Source organism: Natrix helvetica (assembly GCF_964273705.1).
Source record: "Natrix helvetica genome assembly, chromosome: Z".
Lineage (NCBI taxonomy): Eukaryota > Metazoa > Chordata > Lepidosauria > Squamata > Natricidae > Natrix > Natrix helvetica.
This window is the reverse complement of record NC_138554.1, coordinates 104711353-104729680: the sequence shown is the minus strand read 5'-3', so window position 1 is coordinate 104729680 and position 18328 is coordinate 104711353. Positions and strand designations below refer to the sequence as shown.

Genomic DNA, 18328 nt, shown 5'->3' with positions numbered 1-18328 from the left:
CAGGATTCAGTGACACAATTTGGGCAGTCATTGCATTGGTGAGAGGAAGATCTATGAGGCATATACGTTTCTGTGTACATAAAATCACAGCCTTTTTCAACAACTGTCACATATTTAATGCTTATTTAGAAATTTAATCAATGATATTTATTTAGTTCAATTCCAGGATTGTTTACTCCTGTGAATGAAGCATAAACCAGTGGTTCTCATTGTGACAAAGATTGACTGTCTCTTAGAACTCTCTATGGGTTCAGGTTAATTAATGAGACTCATCTTAAGCTTATACATGATATATTACTTCCTCTAATTAGAAATAATAAACCTGATCATTATGCTGGTTAAGCTGGAAAGAAATAAGATGAATGTGCTTAACTATGATTAATAACAGTTGCACTTAAGAAGTGATTCTCTCTGCCACTGAGTTGCCTGCATAGTCCTTTATGACTAGGCTTTTTAATATTTTTCGTAATAAAAAGCTTCATGGATAAAATATTTCTTCCATAGTGAATATTCCAAGAAGAAAATATATAACCAAAATAGACGAACAGAAAATTATCTGTTTTTTATATGTAATGAAGAATTGGCAGAATTCTCAAATTTATTGCAAGTTTTATAAGCAAAATTTAAATAATTTAAATATATTAAATAAGTTAAATAATAGCAGATATTCCAAAACTTAAATCAAGAGTCATATCATATAATATTACCATTCATAAAATGGTGGTATAGAAACATAAACACCTTATGTGCTTGTATAAAATATTTGTGTGCACGTGTGTTATTTTGTTTTCTTTAGTCTTTTCCTACTTTCTGCTTTTCTTTTCTACTTAATCAAAGCATTTTTTAAAAGTAACTCGTTCTTTTTACTTGTTGCAATGAGGATATTACAACACCTATACTGTGATTTTTTTTTCTGTTGAAATACAAATTATCCTAGAAACATAGTTATGATATTATTTTCCTTCCATAAAGATTTTGTTCTGGTTGTTAACTGTTACTTCTATTGAGGATCGATCATATGTTTCAGATAATTACCTAGATATACCTATATACCTTCCTGACTTACCTACAATTTTGTAATAGAACTTCTGTCACAAAACAATGTGTTCATTTAGTGAGTTGTGCTGGATTTTACAACCTTTTTTTATTATCATTAAGGTAATTATGAAGTTGTTTAGAATATCTGGTTTTCCCTATTGATTTTGCTTGTCAGAAGCAGCTAGAAGGCCACAAGTGGCAATCATGCAATCCTGGGATACTGCAACATATGCTACTTTTCAAATGCTCATATAGTCATCATATGAAAGCAGGAAACCTGCAACAGTCATAAAAGTGAGCACTGGTCATAAGGCAGGTTTTGTTTTTTTCAGTGCCATTAAAACTTCAAACAGTCACTAAATGATCATAAATTGAGGGCTTCGGGTACACTATCTAATCTCTACATCAGCTTTGTTTAAGGAGTTATTATTTAAGGGAGTTTTTTATGAGTCCTTTTTTTTAAAAAAAATCTTTGTATCAAATAATAATTCAGCCAGTGATACAATCTTAGGCATAGGATGGCAGAACAAATTTCACATGCAAGTGCGCTTTAAAAATTGAAACTTGACATATACATAATTGGGGTTTCAGTTCATCTTTACTATATATAATACACTGTAGATTTACATATAAATACTGTACTTGGAATAATGTACTGTATACAGCTCTGAACAATTAAAATGATAAGATATCTAGAAGTGGTCCCCCATAATGAATGGCTATTCCAATTTTTTTTTTAGTTTAGAAAGAAAGTGGACAAAAGTACAAATAAAATACATGGAAAATATTGACAGAAATTTTTATCCCTCTTCCTTAGAATCATCAATTAAGAGTAAATATTGGGAGATTTAGAACTGATAAAAGTCCTTCACATAGTACATATTGGAACTATGGAATTCACTGACACGAGCTACATGCTAGCCATCAAATTATATGTTTTTGAAGAAATTTATGGAATATTGGACTATAAAAGCATAGGAGCAATGTAGGATGATGTGAACTGCAACAAACAGTCCTGAAAGATCTGTCCTGTTCCCTGGGACATTCCAGGATTCCATAGTGAAATCTTGGGTGTCTTGAGAATGTTGAAAGGGATGGAGCTAACCTCATGTCCAGGAGGAGTTCATTTCATAAGATGATCATCATAGCAAAGAAGGCATACCTCCTGGCCTACCACGAGTCATTCACTGGTTTACAGGACCCACAGCATACTGCTCTAGTAGGTGGGATAAGCATATAGAACCATGGAGATAAATCCCTCAGATAGCTGTGTCCCATACCATAAAAGGCTTGAAAGACAAAACCAGCATTTTGGAAGCAATGAGATATTTTGATACAGATGCTGATATCCAAAATAGTCTACGTTTAGTCAATTGCACTATCGGTGGATTTTTTTTCTCCAATGGGCACATGTCATAATTCTATTTTTTCCATTCAATTTTGCATGACTTTGCCTTGATCAAGTTGGACATGGCCACGCTTCTCAGTCCTGTGGGATCTTAACGAATATCCTTCTACATCTGTTCTTATGGGAATAACTCTAAGAAATCCCTGTACAACAAGCAATTATTTTTTTCTCTTTACAGGGAATCTCGTATCCCCTCATATTCTATCCCATTACAAAGCTTCTCTGTTGACTGAATATGATTCTGACATACAATCACATATTGCTTTAAGTGCCTCTATTTTATTGATTCATTTAGACAGAATAACAATACTAATCTTGGCAATCCTCAATGTCAATAAAGACTCCATGTCAATCAGCATTATTTGTATTACAGGTAGTCCTAGACTTACTACAGTTCATTTAGTGACCATTCAAAGTTACAATGGCTCCGGAAAAAGTGAGTTATGACTGTTTTTCACACTTACAACCATTGCAACATCCCCAAAGTCATGTGATCAAAATTTGGATGCTTGGCAATTGATTGATATTTATTATAGTTGCAATGTCTTGGGAGTCATGCCCCCTTTTGCAACCTTCTAGCAAGCAAAGTCAATGGGGGAAGCCAGCTACACTTAATAACACTTAATAAAAAAAGTAATAGCCAAAAGCCAACATGGATTTGTCAAAAACAGATCATGCCAGACTAATCTTATTGCATTCTTTGATAATGTGACAAAATTAGTGGACCAGAGGAATGCCGTTGATATAGTTTACTTGGACTTCAGTAAGGCTTTTGATAAGGTAGACCATAACCTACTACTAGATAAAGTAGAAGAATGTGGGTTAGACAGCATCACCACCAGATGGATTGGTAACTGGCTGACCAACCACACTCAACGTGTAGTTCTCAATGGAACTGCATCTACATGCAGGGAAGTATGCAGTGGAGTACCCCAAGGCTCTGTTTTAGGCCCAGTACTCTTCAACATCTTCATCAATTATTTGGATGAGGGAATAAATGGGGAACTCATCAAATTTGCAGATGATACCAAGCTGGCAGGAATAGCCAACACTCCAGAAGATAGGCTTAAGATACAGAAGGATCTTGACAAACTTGAACATTGGGTACTATCTAATAAAATGAAATTCAATGGTGAAAAGAGTAAGGTTCTACATTTAGGCAACAAAAACGGAATGCACAGGTACAGTATAGGTGATACCTTACTCAGTAGTAGTAACTGTGAAAGGGATCTTGGAGCCCTAGTGGACAACCATTTAAATATGAGCCAGCAGTGTGCAGCAGCTGCCAAAAGAGCCAACACAGTTCTAGGCTGCATCAACAGAGGGATAGAATCAAGATCACGTGAAGTGTTAATACCACTTTATAATGCCTTGGTAAGGCCACACTTGGAATACTGCATTCAGTTCTGGTCGCCACGATGTAAAAAAGATGTGGAGACTCTAGAAAGAGTGCAGAGAAGAGCAACAAAGATGATTAGGGGACTGGAGAATAAACATATGAAGAACGGTTGCAGGAACTGGGTATGTTTAGCTTAAGAGAAAGAAGGACTAGGGGAGACATGATAGCATTATTCCAATATCTCAGAGGTTGCCACAAAGAAGAGGGAGTCAAACTATTCTCCAAAGCACCTGAGGGTAGAACAAGAAGCAATGGGTGGAAACTAATCAAGGAGAGAAGCAACTTAGAACTGAGGAGAAATTTCCTGACAGTGAGAACAATTAATCAGTGGAACAGATTGCCTCCAGAAGTTGTGAATGCCCCAACACTGGAAGTCTTTAAGAAGATGTTGGATAGCTATTTGTCTGAAACGGTATAGGGTTTCCTGCCTAGGCAGGGGGTTGGACTAGAAGACCTCCAAGGTCCCTTCCAACTCTACTATTGTATTGTATTGTATTGTATTGTAATAACTGTTTAACCATTAACAACCTCAATGATTCACTTAACAATTGTGGCAAGAAAAGTCATTAACAAATGTCTCACTTAGCAACATAAATTTTGGGCTCAATTGTTTTCATAAATCAAGGACTACCTATATTTGATTATTGCTGCTTTTTTTAGTTTTGCATTTTATATGTACTTATTTATATCTAATGATTTTAGGTGCATGTGTTTCTCTGTACATCTGGTAAACATATTCATTGTATATTAGGTATGTTTCCTGATTCTAAGATCATAGTAAAGATTAACCAAGAAATGGCTATTGAGTTGCTTTTCTATGCCTGCAAGCTTCATATCTTAATTGAGGCCCTACTTTACCAAATATTCAACATCCAAGACAAAAGCTGGAATAAATTAATTGATCAGAATGTACATGCCAATACAGCTGTGAATGACATCCATTAAAAATTTACCTTATTAGAAGTAATTAATTAATAAGCTGGAAAGCAAGATGTTCTACCAATTTTGAAAAGCAGGCATGAAAGTCCTTTGCAGATGGCATTCCTAGAAAAAGAACTATAGAATCTGCCAGATCTGTTTCATTGTGTACCATTTATAAACTATTATAAAAATGTTCTCTCTAATGTTAGCAGTCTATATTTATTTCATTCCAACAAAAGATCCATGGAGACACCTGGAGGGTATTTTGTTCTTTAAGTACAAGAGAATAATATAATTTTATAAATAATGCTATAGTTAGACATATGGCAAAAATATAAGTACAAAAGCCAGGCATTCTTTACATTAGTATCTACATTATTAAACATGCTACTAATATTTTCAATAGAGATCTCATATATGCAGAATCATACAGTTATCCTTTTGTGTACAAACTTGGGAAAGTTTTTTTGAAAGTGAAGATGAATATTCATTGTACAATGTGATACTGCTCAGTGTACAGATGCCAAGCTTTTATCTATGATCCAATTGGTGACCAAATTTAACTTTCATTCTGTAACTATAGAAAACATTTTAATAGTAACTATACAAATACTTAAAAATGACAATGGCAAATCATACCTGAAGGCCTTGACCATCAATAGTGAGAGAATTTGCTCTCTGCACCTTGCTTCGATCAGCTGCTTTGTTTGTTTGTTGACAGCTACTTCTTTCTTTTTTCATTGTTGCTTGGCGTTCCTAAAAAGGAGTCAGAAATAATAGATTAATACGTTAAATAAGTTAGTGTGGTAGAAATGGAAAAATGCCATTCAACAATGATGCATTCAACACTGCTCTAGTGATAATGACTTCAGTGATTGCAATCAAATTAAATGAAGTCCAAATTCACATACATCTATTTATGTATCTAGACACAATAGTAGTTAGATTAATAGATAGATGATAATTATTTTTTCACAATAAAAACTAATGCAATGGTGTGAAATTGGTGATACCATGTGAGGCCATGATCAAGCTTCTTAAATAAAATTAATTAGAGAAAGTCTACCCCATTGTCTTGACAACAAAAACACTGAAGATCACAATTGTTTTATAATCTGAAGACTTCAAAAAGATTTATTGCAATATAATCTCCTTTCAATATCATATAGCATAATTGTGTGTGTGTAATGTGTGTAAAATTTGAAATAATTGAGAAGATAAACTAAAAGCATGTAAAAATAATAACAGTTTTTTTAATTTTTAGCTTATCCAGAAAAAATTGCAGTTGCTTTCAAAAAATGCTGTTCTATTTGCAAACCGAGATAGTTTGGATTTCTTGCCACCTTGCAATTAAACTTGAACAAAATAATAGTATTAATGGTAATAACTGGCATGGGCTGTGTTTTATCATGTTTTGAGTAAAATGTTTAAAAAAATCAAAGTAAACATTAGTGCAAATAATTTGATTTAAATGCAGACTTCTTTGGGGTGCTTGTTCTAGCTAGTGACTTCTTAAATTTCATCTCCACAATAGATTAGTGCTAGGAGACAGTGGCTGGATGAAAGTCCCTCTTATTCTTAACACAACTGCACAAAATGTATGCATCAATAGAAAAAATATCTGCTTTATTTTAGTTATTTATTGAAATATCTATAATTGTAATCATTATATAATCCAAAGTAATTCAAAACAAGTCTATGAAACAGAAAATATTATTAAATAAAAATAACATAAATGACAGTATCTTTGTGGCTAGAAAGTATCAACCAAACACTTTTTTTTTAGAGATGAACTATAATAATATCATAGAATGGTGTACTGAAGGTAAATCTACTGCTGCATTACTACCAAGTCATGATCTGTAAGCTAAGTTATTACTAACAATACTACCACTAAACTTAATTGTTATTTGAAGTTAAATCAATTCCAATAAATACAGTACACAGCAATGATTTGTTTTGCAGAAGCAAGAGTGCTGCATTAGAGCCAGACTCATAGTGGCACATGAAAAATACATTGAATTTCTTGCTTTAGCATTACCAGTATAAGAATCAACATTTGAACATGATCTATTCATAAATTAAAGACCTTATATACTATTAGTTTTAACTTAAATCAATCCATTGCAGGATGGAGTCTCTATTGAAAGTAATGGTCTGCCATTACTGAACATCATGCATTTCAGTACAGTTTGGTAGATAGAAGAGGTTGAGACAGAGACAGCTTCTGTTCCTGAGGCAGGTTCTGGATCTCATTGTTCCTAATCCAACACCTTGACCAATATACATTAATTGATATTAATAATTCATATTTAAGGCTAATATTTGAAGTCTGAGTTCTGTTTGGCTGACTGAAATTTATCAGGCAGCAACTGAGCACAAGAATAATTGACATCAAATCAAAGCAATTCATGTCATAGCTACTCAAGATTCATAATATATTTTCTATTACTTATTGCAATAGTGGACTCTAGAATAATCAGATGTCCTGCCTATATCCTGGTGAAGCTCCTTTCCTCTATTACATCTTAACCTTCACAAGCAGGAAGACCTAGACTATAATGGAACTGTTCTCAATGAAAACAAAATGCTCTGTTCTTTTTTTTTCTTGTCTTCCTCTGACGCAGAGTTTATTATTAAAGCTATTTCTATAAATATAATTTTAAAAAACTGGTAATACTCCTATTATAATCAACACAAAAATAGCAACATTATCAATTTTCCAAGTTAGAATTTATAACATTGTTAAATTCAAGGAATACATATATGAACATAAGGAAATCCTTTTGTTGAGTTTACAGGGGAAAATAGAAACAGAAGTGGTAATTGTGAACCATTTGCAGCTTTTAAATTGGTGCAAGAAGACATAAAGAAAAGGAATTGCTTTTGTCAGGTAAGTAACAGCAATATCTCTTCTGCTGCTATCGTCTGGGGGGGCTGAAGCAGTATATCTCCCAACTGATATATTGGGATTATATATTAACATTTTCATGCTGTTCTGAGTCTGAAAGTAGGAGTGGTAGTCTCAAACTGTTCCAAAGGACAACAGATTGTAGAAGCTCCTGCTTTGTCAAGAGAAAACCTAATACAAATACATGGAACAGTTCTGTTAGAATTTATTCATATGAACTAGCTATATAGTTTAGGTCTGAATATATTCTAATAGAAGTATGACATCTGTAAAGATAGCCACAAGTCTTGCACTTTTCGTAGTAAGTTTTTTTCAGAAACAGTTTGCCATTCTCTTCTTCCTAGGCCTGGCCAATTTGTTGTAGTAGTTAAGGCATCAGGTTAAAAACTGAGACTCTAAGAGTTTTAGTCATGCCTTGGGCCAGTTTGCCAGTGCCTTATTCCTAGCTGAGCCAATAGGGTGACCTTGGCTCAGCTAGGAATAAGGCACTGGCAAACTGCTTCTGAAAATAACTTGCCAAGAAAACTGCAAGAAGTTTGTCTGTATAATCTCCAAGAATCAGACACAATTGAATGGAAGAAAATATACAGAGGAGGAAGTTTTTAATTCTTTGTTCCAGTGATTAGTCTTTTTTTCCAAATTTAAAGGAGATAAAGTAAAATATACTACTCCACAAAAATCAAGCGTATTATTTTTCTTCAGTTAAGTGCTTAAAAGTAAGAGAGCAGCTTTGAGGATACACTACGTTCAATATTTTCACATTGGTCCCATTGTCAAGTGAGGATCACAGATCCTTTTCCTATTACAGTCAAAGCAGTTTTGTAGAAAAGATCTTGTTTACATTCAATCAAAAGTTCTCCTATAATGTGAAATTACTAAAATTCCATATAAAAAGAGGTGATGCTTATAAGGTAGACATCTGTCCATACAAAAGTCCCTCAATAATCAATGGGTTCTTCCTCTCAAAAGATTGTTCACTGTTTGGTCCGAGAGAACATCAGAGATAGGAAAATGGTACAAATAACATATCTTCAGACCAACTCTCTTTCAGGCTTGCTGTGTTTCAACTAAACTTCTTCTTTTGCTTGTATTTATGCCAAATAATGCAGAAAGACATTCACTGAAACTATCTACTCATTTATTCCAACAAGGCTTGTATTTCAAGACCTTATTTTCTAATACTCCACATAGTAAAACATATTTTTTCATGTTATTAATATGAAAATCCAATTGAACCTTTTGATATATCATTAAAGGGAAATGGAAATTCTAAAAGCGGATTGGTTAATTTTACTATAGTGTATCTTAAGGAATATTGGAGAAAGTTATGTAGATAATTCATAGATAGAATTGATGACCCTACAGATGTTACTATCCAGGTTTTCTTTCTTCAATTTGACACCTTCATAAGATTAAGATATAAAATTTTCAGAATTCTCAGTGTGGTCAAGCAATATCTGAATAGGTTTTATGATACTTAGGAATTCTATTCTGTTATTTCAAAAGGAAAATAGAAGTCTACATAAAGAAATAGTTCTATCTCCAAATAAATTGTCCAAAAGCTCTTTATTCCAAAGGCCAGATTATATAATTGCAAGCAAAAACCCATAACATATTAAATATATTACATATCATCAAAAGAAAAATTATAATAAAGAAAAAATATGTTTATTATGTAAATAATTTTGATTATATTAATTCAATCTTGATAGAGTCTATGTACTATCTCTTTAAGATTATAGCTACTTTAAATTGTTTCAATAATTTGAAATTAGTTTCACATTATTTGCCAATTACTTATTTAATTCTATAACTTTGATTTGTTTTGAGTTTTAACTGAAAAAACATTTTTAAAAAGATTAGAACAAATGCATCCAAAGAAAAAGTTTGTAGGATGCAATTACAATGCTTTCAAAATCTTCAAATCAGAAGTTCACAATACATCTGGCATTTTTTGCAAGAACTAAACAAAATCTCAGGGTAATAGTACAATATACTTATATTAAATGGATGTGAAGTTGACATTTATTGAAAATAAATGACACTGCAAAAATGCAGACATTTATTTTCTGAGTGGCATATATGTTCTAGTTATGACTATTTTATTAGGATGTACAAAATGATTGATGCAGCTGTAATCATTTTGTCTCATGGATTCATCCACTGCTGGGTGAAAGTTACTCAATATAACACAGAAAAGCTAATGCATATTTTGATGGCTAGAAACTTAAGTTGTTGTGTTCTTCCATCTACTTTTAGAAGTATTGTTTATTACCAAGGGAATACTGAATTCCTGAGTTCTACCCTTGCTGATTTAATCTTGGAGGACTAACCCTTTCTAATTATTCTACAGATTGTCATACATTTTTAAAATAAGTCTCTTATGGACTTTGTTTGGATTCAAAAGCCTTCCATAACTATCAAACCTATTATCTACTTTTCATTACTGGAGCATAACATGGACTTCAAGACACTTTTATTTTATATCATGCAAACATTTTATTATTTATTTTTCACTTCAACTTCTAATACTGTTGAAATTAAACAGTAGCTAGCTTTCCTTTTCTACTATCAAAGTCTATTCAGCTGTTAGGCAGAGTGAAACAAATCTCTTCAAAGTGAAATATATGGCAGCATTTTTTTTAAAAGGATAGCTAAGTCCCATATAGCTTTTCCTGAGCCCATTTAAGCTCATTTGCTGTATTCAAGTATAGCAATGAAGAATAGATAGATAGATAGATAGATAGATAGATAGATAGATAGATAGATAGATAGATAGATAGATAGATAGATAGATAGATAGATGATGGATGGATGGGAGGGAGGGAGGGAGGGAGGGAGGGAGGGAGGAAGGAAGGAAGGAAGGAAGGAAGGAAGGAAGGAAGGAGAGAAAGAGAGAAAGAAAGAGAGAGATAAAGGCAGGAAGAAGGGAAGAAGGGGAAAGGAAGGATGGAAAGCAAGCAAACAAGCAGGCAGGCAGGCAGGCAGGCAGGCAGGCAGGCAGGCAGGCAGGCAGGCAGGCAGGCAGGCAGAAAGAAAGAAAGAAAGAAAGAAAGAAAGAAAGAAAGAAAGAAAGAAAGAAAGAAAGAAAGAAAGAAAGAAAGAAAGAAAGAAAGAAAGAAAGAAAGAAAGAAAGATTGATTTGCTTATTTACTTAACTTTTTTCTCATGTGGTGAGAGGCAGAATCACTAAAAATGTTTTTGGGGCCACTTTGAATCTTTTACTATCATGAATGTATGTTGAGACACATAAAGCAAAGTAATCTGACTGAAGCTGATCTGAACCATAAACAAATATTTTAAAGTTCCAAAATGCATCAAAACATCCAAACAACTTTCATCTGCATTTGTGAACACTTTTACATTACGCACCTCAGGAAGTGAAACTCCTAAAGAGGGTAGAGTCTGTTGGAGAAAAACAGTTTCAGCTGCAAGATTACAACTGTGAAAACACACACACTAATTAAAAACATTCCTGTAAAGGATTCTGAATATGCAGCCAACCTGTTGAATAAGTTCCAGTATGATTCTTCCAAATAAATTAAGTAATTACAGAATGATAACACAGGTTTAGTTCATTCCTGTTGTTTTTGAATATATTTATATAAAAATAACTATTTTTTAACATAGTGCAATTAATCTACAAATGTCTGAAAAGAATCTACATCTGATTTTTTGGATAACTAAATCTGAAGACAATTTGGAGTTCAAAATGTTTTATACAGACACATGGCTCTAAATGTTACCTACAAAAATTAGGATTAACTAATAATAGTTCTTTGAGTATGACCACTAATGTACTTGGTGATGATGGTATATGATCATCAAATGTATTATTTTTAAAGGGAATTCAACATAAATAGTATTAGAATAACATGTTGTTCAAATATTGAGGGACTAGACAGAAAATCAATTTATAAACACCCCCGGCAAACATTCCTGCCTGCATATCAGATAACAAGAGGAATATAACTCCAAACACATTTATCAAAATCTAGGCATACCAGTGATTTTCTCAGCTTTATCCAAAAGGATTCCAACCACTCTTATAAAAATAGTTTCTAAAAAATAGCTTTAAGTTTCCATTCACTCCTAAAATAACTTATATCGATTGCTCTAGTATGTTTCCAAAAGTCACAAATTTAAAATAGGGCAAAAAAGTAAAATTTATCAGAATAGAGGCATCATGAAGGAATATGATTATGATTTCTGTTAAAGTACTATAAAAGAATGATTTTTTTACATTAAGGTAAATGTTTTCTAAACATTTTACTCAGACAGAAGAGCCACAGATGCAACTGGTACACATTTTCTGTTTATGTCTTCAGATTGCTTACAGCTAAAAGACAAGTAAAAGCACAAGCAGTCAGTTACTTTTACTTTTATGTACCTTATTGTTGTATGAGACATACTTTTTAAGCCTACAGTTGTACCACTTTGTTTTCTTTGTTTCCCCAATTATTAGGCATATTTGGAAGCATTTTTATTCATTGCCTAATTCTCATAGTAGAATTTTTTTTACAAATAAAATGTAAGGTTTAGAAATATGATAGGCACATGCATAATTACTTCATGTAATCATAGTTCCACTATTACTTCAGAAATGTGAATCGGGTCTCAATTTAACATTTCTCCCAGTTTATTATTCTACCACTAAAGTAGTGTTCATGTTGCACTTTCAGTTACACGTGAATTGAAAATCATTCCATTATAAACTGTATCAAAACATTAATTTATTATGTCCTGCAAAACTGATAAATCTGGGTAAAATTTAGTTTAATTGATCAATGTCTAACATTTTAGGCTCATTCTAATATTGAATTTTGTTCAAGCAAAGAAGTTAATCCCAAAGGTGCTTTTTCAAGGGGCAACAGGACTTTCTTGTTTTTCTTTTCATGAAAAGATTTTGCTTCTTACCCAAAAAACTTCCTCAGCTCTGACTGGACATTTGGGATAACTAGGACCTCGATAACTGAGAATTTCCATAGACAAAGAAGTTAATGAAAGTTGCGTAGCTTGGTCATTTTAATTTTGACTATAAAAACAATACTCAGGAAAAAATGTTTTTCTGAGCTCTCTATTTTGAAGAATTATTGATTATATTAACAAATAGAAAAGAGCAATTGTAAATGGGAAAAAGGTTGAAGAACACATCCATGTACTATATTAATGTCCATTTCGGTTGCATTCAGTTATATAAAGTGAGCTATATACTGTATTCACTAATAATCCTATTTATCTTAGGATAATGTTCTGCTTTTAGTGTTGTTAGAATCTAATTCTGCTGCAATACAAAATATAGAATTGAATTAAATTAAAGTTTAAAGATATTGCCAGTCACCTTCACTGTAAGTATTCATTTTATGGATGCAATTAATTGGATCCAATGAACAATTTCAGAACTGAGTTATCATGTTCCCCCTTCCCATATAATTAGAGCATAATTACCCACAGGATATCAGAAAGATGCAAAACCTTTCTTCTAAGTGCATCCTCATTAGGAAACAAATCTCAATGTAGTCTTATTTGATCTGTATAAATTAATTAAAATGTTACAGATATAAAAGGTGGATAGCAATAAACTGGATCTGACATCTATTAAAAATTATCATTTGATATCTGCACACATAGTTTATATCCGAAAATAATTTCATTTCAGCCATGAACTTCATGATATATTACATACACAGTGTAAAATATGGTAAACTGTCTAACAGAAGCATAAAAATAAAATCAAACATCATCTAAATAATCTAGGCATCTTTTACTAATCTTTTACACCCTGGGTATTCAAAATCATGGGGCACCAATGAGAAGGCACGCAGTCTCTTCACATAAGACCCTGAGGTCCTACAGAATATAGGCAGTCATATATTTTTGCAACAAAAGGCATTATCTGACTGGAAAAGATGTCCTGTATGAATTTGGTGTCAAGCCATGCAGAATTTAAAGTTGTAAACAATACCTCGAATTGAAGCAAGAAGTACACTTGACTTGAAGCTAAGTCCCATATCCTTAAAGTCTTAAAAAACCCTGTGTTTAACCTGATACTTTATTAGTTGATATGCTGTCACATTTTGAATAAGAAAATCGTCTTCAAGGCCTGTATACACTGTGTTACAATACTCTATGCAATAGTTAACAAAGGCATGGGTAATTGTTGCCTGGCAGGTTTGATGAAAATGTAATTAACATTTTCACTGCAACTATTCTAGTATGGATCATGAACCTTGGATCTCACCCAAAAGAAAGCTGGAACCATGATCAAGCCATATCAATCACTAACAACTTTCTCTTGGTGGGATTAAACCATAACTTTTTTGTTTAATCATTAGGCTCCATAGTCACCAGGCACCAGGCCAGGATTTCCATTGCACCCCTACTCTGATATGAGATAACAACATAGATGGGTGTTCTGATCACATTAATGATACCTCATAGAAAATCACTGACTTCTTTCAATGGCTTGAAAGAGATTCTAAGAAATTCTAACAACATTGTGAAAAGATTAACCATTGGAGACTCATACTAGAGTAACAATCATGAAACTGTTCTTTTTCTTAAGTAAACTGACTGGAACTGCCTGTCTAAGAGACAACAGAACCACTGTAATTTATTGCCTCAAGCTATAATCTTTGCTGTCAGATCAGAAAAGAAATTACCTCCATTTACACCTAAAGGTATCAACTGGGTATCACTTTACCTGTCCCTAGCACCACAACATTAAAATTAGGTAGGGCATGGACCAACGGTAAAGATAGATTAATTATATTTACATGCTTGGTCTCAAGAAGTTTAAACCAAAAAAGATGCTGATCTTCTTTCAAGTGTCTAACTAATTGGGGTCAAGCAAAAGATTTTATCAGCAAAATAACTCACAAATATATCACATTGGCCTATAGAAGGAATCTTCATTCCCACATTTTCTCAGTAGAGGTGGGTATCTGAAATGAGCCCCTAGATATGAATTGACATTCAGTAAGAGTAGAGGAGTATGACTATTTTATCATCTTTATCACCGCAGTATAGTTTTAAAAATGGAGTTCAACTTCAATTTTATTCACACTTGTTTCTCTTTACTCATTTCATGTCCCACAGAAAGTCAGAAAACAAGGAGTTTCTTTTGAAATTATGGTGCTATAACATTATGTAGAACATCAGACCTAGGAAAAAGATGCTGTTTGGTGTGAATGTGTAAGTCAAACAGAATGTCTACAAACTGTAATCAGCTATTAAAAGATCACTTACAGTGAATAGGAGCATCAAGTGGAATCTTAGTCTGAGGCTTAAAACAACAAACACTAGATTTAATGGAGCAGTTGTAAATGATGGTAAAGAAGTAAGCTAGAAATCAGGAGTTCAAGGAAGAAGCAATAATGTTTAGGATTTATATATGAAAACCTTGTAGGCTTCATATATGCATGTGTGTAAATACAATACATTTTCCACAACATTTTTTAAATCAAGATTTTTTAAAATGCAAATGACTGTACTTGGACCCAGTTGATTAGCCCTGGAATGTAACTTTCTCATGAAAAAATTCTGACTGAACAAATCTTTATTGTCAAAGAAGCCAAGGTTAAATCCTTTCATAATGCTGCAATAATGCCATCATTGTGGAGCAGTTGTTTGATTTACAGATTTGGAACAGGTTGGAAATGACGTTGCCTGTCTCCCTGGCCATATCTTAGTGTGAGACACATTAAAAAAAGTTCCTCCTTTTCCTCTGAAGAAGATTCCTCAAAGAGCTTTGACAAGAACACACTTAATAATGACATCATTAGATGTGTCCTGATGACATCTTATTACTTTGCAGAGAAGAGGTTTAGTGAATGCCCTACTGGTTATTATGATATAACTTTTCTATTTTTATAACATTTTCCTCAGAATTTGCACCATTATTTGCTGGTTTCACGAGCCATATGGTTCAGCATAGCACTGCTATATCTGTGACCTGAATTAATTTAGCTATAGTATTTAACATAGCCATATTGGTTCTGTGATCTACACACAATACATCCTGAATATGAAGGATCAAGACCATAAGAGAACTGCACAGCAACAAAGCATTATATGTATTCCTTGTACTTTAAAAAAAACCCACAACATTTTAAATCTTCATACTTAAAATGAGCACATTTCAACTGTTCACTGTTCGCTTAAATATATGTGGCAGGGAAAAAAAGACTGGCTGGTTTGATATTCTGTAGTGAAGTTAAAAACCTGGCAAATGTATATTATGCAGCTTTGCTCATTTATTCAAAATTTCATATTTCCATTTGGTGAAAACATCATGTTTCTTAACGTTACGCATTATATACTTTTGCTAAATAATACTCTATTCCAAAAATACAGAATAATTTATCACATAATTAAGACTGACTTGTGCCTCCAAAAGAATTCCATCTTTGGAATAATTTCCGGTTAGCTTTAATACCCAGGCACTTATATTCAAAGGTATCTTAATTTTCAATTCCATATACAAAGGGATACCAAATTATAAGCTTCTTGGAATATATTTAGTTATAGTTGGTTAGCCAGTTGGATTCTATCCAACTGAGACAAGTGAGTTATCCCCAATTAAGACTTCAATAAATCATTTTAGGGTGACAGTACAACCTGAGAAATGGGTACAGAATCTTAGTAAATTGTTTTATTTCTCAATGATTTCCATTCTTAAATCAAATTTGCTGCCATGCAATTATATACTGTACTCAGAATAGCAGTGCACTTACATATGCAGAGATTCTGGCTGTGTTTAGATAACATTGCAGTTTTGTTTGTTTTCATATCTAACAACCACAGTGAGCAAGATTCTGTCATGCAAGTAGATCTGGCCCATCACAAAAATAGAGAATACTATTTTATGGAATTTCTTACTTTTGTTTCCTTTTAGGAAAGAATTGCTTTACTTGCAACCCCCCCCCCCGCCCCCCATGCTCTAATTCTCTGTGTTTGTTGAATTTTGATAGCATAGTCAGAAAAGCATTTAGGGACTGCAAAAAAGCATTTGAGAGGCTACCATGATGGTTATGTATCAAAAAAACCTATTAATTTATTTTTCATATGTTGTAATTTCCATTGCTGGGGAACCACTATTTTGTTTATATTTATCTATTACCAGTAAAAGTGTATGATGTAAATTTAAATGCAACATGATATGTTAAAATGTACAAAGATATCTTACCAATACTACTGGACAGATTGAAGTGGGTGGTAGAATGTGGTCCTTCAGAATACCACAATCACATTCAGGCTTTAGATGTGAAGCACACTTATTATGTAGCTGTAACAAAAAAAATAGATAAAAATATCACTATGAATTAAAACATCAATGAATTTAAATATGGCCAGAACAACATTATAGTGAAAACAACAATGTACTATGTTTCAAAATACTAAAAGACTCAAACCCAACAAACACAGAAATCTCTGTTTTATTTTTATAATCAAAGCATAACTAATAAAGGAAAAATATTATAAAGTTAGTGTCTTTAAAAGCTCTTGTTAACAATGATGACATAAAACTAAAAGAATTACCGTGCGTTCTATTTTATGTTTTTCTATATTTTCTATATCATTTTGAGGATATGTATCTCTGAATAATCTGCATTTTGTATAGAAGTTGTAGGCAATTTACATGAGGTAAATTCATTTAACACCAGAATAAATCTATGAGAGACATTGTGATGAGAGAAAACAAAGTGACCATTGAGTTTTTATGACTAATAGATGACTACAACAAAGGACTTTTTCTGTATTGTAACAAACTGAAAAAGAAAGCTGGTACTCAAACAGAATCCACATGCCTTTTTTAAGAACAATAGCACTTAGACTTATATACTAGTGCACCACAGTGCTTTACAGCACTCTCTGAGTAGTTTACAAATGTCAGTATTTTGCTCTCAACATTCTGGGTCCTCATTTTACCACCTCAGAAGGATGGAAGGCTGAGAAGAAGAAAAAAAAATCCCTTGCATTCTAGTAATTGCTTTTTGGGATAAGGATTTTTAGCTTTTTCACAATTATTGTTATTTCTGTAACTGTTGTTGCTGCTGATGGTAACATGTTAGAAGTTAATATTTTGTTTTATGTGTATAGCTAATTCTATCATCCTTGTGAATAAATAACTCACAGATGGGTAAAATATTGTGTACACAAACATCATTACACATACACAGATATACAGAGAAAGGAGGGAGGAAACAGCATTTATAGATCTTCTGGATATGCAAATACATTCAATAATATTACCTAGTTTAAATCAATAGGGGGTTAGGGTTTGGATTAATCAACCTTTAATTAAAAGACAAGTAAACAAATGCTATTAGCACAATCTTTAAAATGTTTAACAAAAAATTAGTCCACATAATTAAACTCTTGAATTTTTTAAAATGTAGTTTAATATTTTAATTGCAATCTTAGAATATAATCCTAAGCATGTCTATTCAGAAATAAAGCCTGCATTGGTCAAATGAAATTATGAATAAAATAGTGCAAATAGTACAGATGATTAAAGATACTTTTAATTCACTTACCTGAAAAAAGTCAAATACTATTTACTTGAATTGAGTAAATAGACAAATGCATTTTAAAATTGAAAACAATACTTTTTGACAACTTTGGATCATATATAATTTGCTCAGATTTC

At 32.7% G+C, this 18328-nt stretch overlaps 1 protein-coding gene across 4 annotated transcripts in view; it reads right to left on the bottom strand.

The window, feature by feature from the left end:
- Positions 1-18328, bottom strand: part of DGKB (diacylglycerol kinase beta) — a gene marked incomplete at its 5' end in the record, with an annotated part of 287887 nt that overhangs the window by 206627 nt on the left and 62932 nt on the right. For 2 of the 4 annotated variants that reach the window (XM_081971452.1, XM_081971454.1), the window contains 3 exons: positions 5406-5522; positions 11050-11082; positions 16865-16963. In XM_081971452.1, the coding sequence (XP_081827578.1) occupies positions 5406-5522; positions 11050-11082; positions 16865-16963 (249 nt within the window). The remainder of the gene's footprint in view (positions 1-5405; positions 5523-11049; positions 11083-16864; positions 16964-18328) is intronic. The other 2 variants (XM_081971451.1, XM_081971453.1) reach the window with 1 other exon arrangement.